The sequence below is a fragment of the Apis dorsata genome, unplaced genomic scaffold, assembly GCF_000469605.1.
Source record: "Apis dorsata unplaced genomic scaffold, Apis dorsata 1.3 scaffold_469, whole genome shotgun sequence".
Lineage (NCBI taxonomy): Eukaryota > Metazoa > Arthropoda > Insecta > Hymenoptera > Apidae > Apis > Apis dorsata.
The window spans coordinates 18,111-19,525 of NW_006263708.1; the positions used below are offsets into that span (position 1 = coordinate 18,111).

The 1,415-nt window shown below is 45.3% G+C and overlaps 1 protein-coding gene across 1 annotated transcript in view; it reads left to right on the top strand.

Annotated features, from left to right (window-relative positions):
* LOC102675964 overlaps nt 1-330 on the top strand; it is a 2,370-nt gene extending 2,040 nt beyond the window's left edge. The window contains exon 4 of the mRNA XM_031512550.1: nt 1-330. This exon is cut by the window's left edge and continues 3 nt beyond it. Within this exon, the coding sequence (XP_031368410.1) occupies nt 1-314 (314 nt within the window). The 3' untranslated portion in view covers nt 315-330.
* The last annotated feature ends 1,085 nt before the right edge of the window (nt 331-1,415 follow it).

The window sequence follows — 1,415 nt, forward strand, 5'->3', positions numbered from 1 at the left end:
GGAAGGAGTTGTCGGTCGAGGGCCTCGTCGCCGAGGAGTGTTTGCCGCGGGAGGAATTCGTGAAGAGTTGCGAGGAGACGAGAACAATGGCGTTGGCGTACGCGGTCGCCAATATGCAAATTATGCTGCTCTCCAAGGAGGCGGTCGAGGAGTATTTCGTCGGCTCGACCGAGAAGTTGGAGCACTNCGTGTACGGCGATCGACGCCCGGATCTCGTCGAGAGCGAGTGCCGCGCCACCGAGATGTACCGGACGCGCATCATGGAGGTGATCGAGGAAATCGGGGAGTACATCGCCTCCGAGGAAAAGTGGTAGGGAAGGGGCAAGTGAACCGACGGATCGTCGTTTCTTACGATATTTGTGACGTGTAAAAAGGAGAAACGAGGCCTTTGCCAGAGCTTCGTAAGAGGACCCTTGTTCGATGGGAGGAGGGTAGTGAATCGGCCAACACATCGCGAATATCTCGTTTAATATTTCTCTCACGAGATATACCGTGTTTTCTCACTTTATTCTATTTCTTACTTTTTTTTTTTTCTGATACGTTTCTCCATATTCGAAATCGTAATATATGTATAATAATATAATTGTTTGTTGTTCGATTATATTCACTTTTCGACTTTCGTGGAAACAAGCAACGCGACGTTTCACGAAAGAATTTGGTCGAAGCATATTTTTGAAAGGGCTTTTTATAAGGGTAGTGGTATTTACTTGCCCTTTCGTTGATTATTAATAACGTTTCGCAAACAACAAGTGTAGTACGCCAGCAGAAGTAGTGCTTTTATTATATCGTTTAATCTCGTTTCTGCTTCTCCCTTTCTTTCTTCCGTTCTTTCGCTCAGCTTCCTTTTTTTCCCTCCCCCCATGATTTGCCTGTCAGCGATACTGTGCACGATAATAAAGTAAATAAAGTCACGTATGGAAGTCGCGCCATTGTTCCTTCCATTTTCCCCGAGAGCATATTTTATCTCGACGAGTTGCTCGTCGAACGAATGTTTGAACGATCCGTTTGTTGCCTCTTCACGTAACGCTTTAATATAATTATCTCAACGCGTTCGTTTCTCGCGCGTTGGTAGCTTTGTTGAACCGAGAATCGTTAAGAAAGCTAATTTCCTCCCCCCTCCGAAACCTCGTCCTGCGATACGACGCTTTGCCGGCTTAAACGACGCCATCGCTCTCCGTTAGCCGAACTTTATCGTAAAAGGGAAAAGGGATTATGGCACGTAATAAACTTTGCAGAAATCCCGCAAGAGGCGGAGAGAGATAGGATAGAAACCCCTAATATTTAAAGTAACTTTTACCCCATAATCTTAACTCTATACGCGTTCGACTTTTACATCCTTTCGAGAGAAAAGAATACACGAGTATTTTGGCGTCCATGTCGCAAGGATGACGTTAAAGAACGTTTGGAAAAAAGTA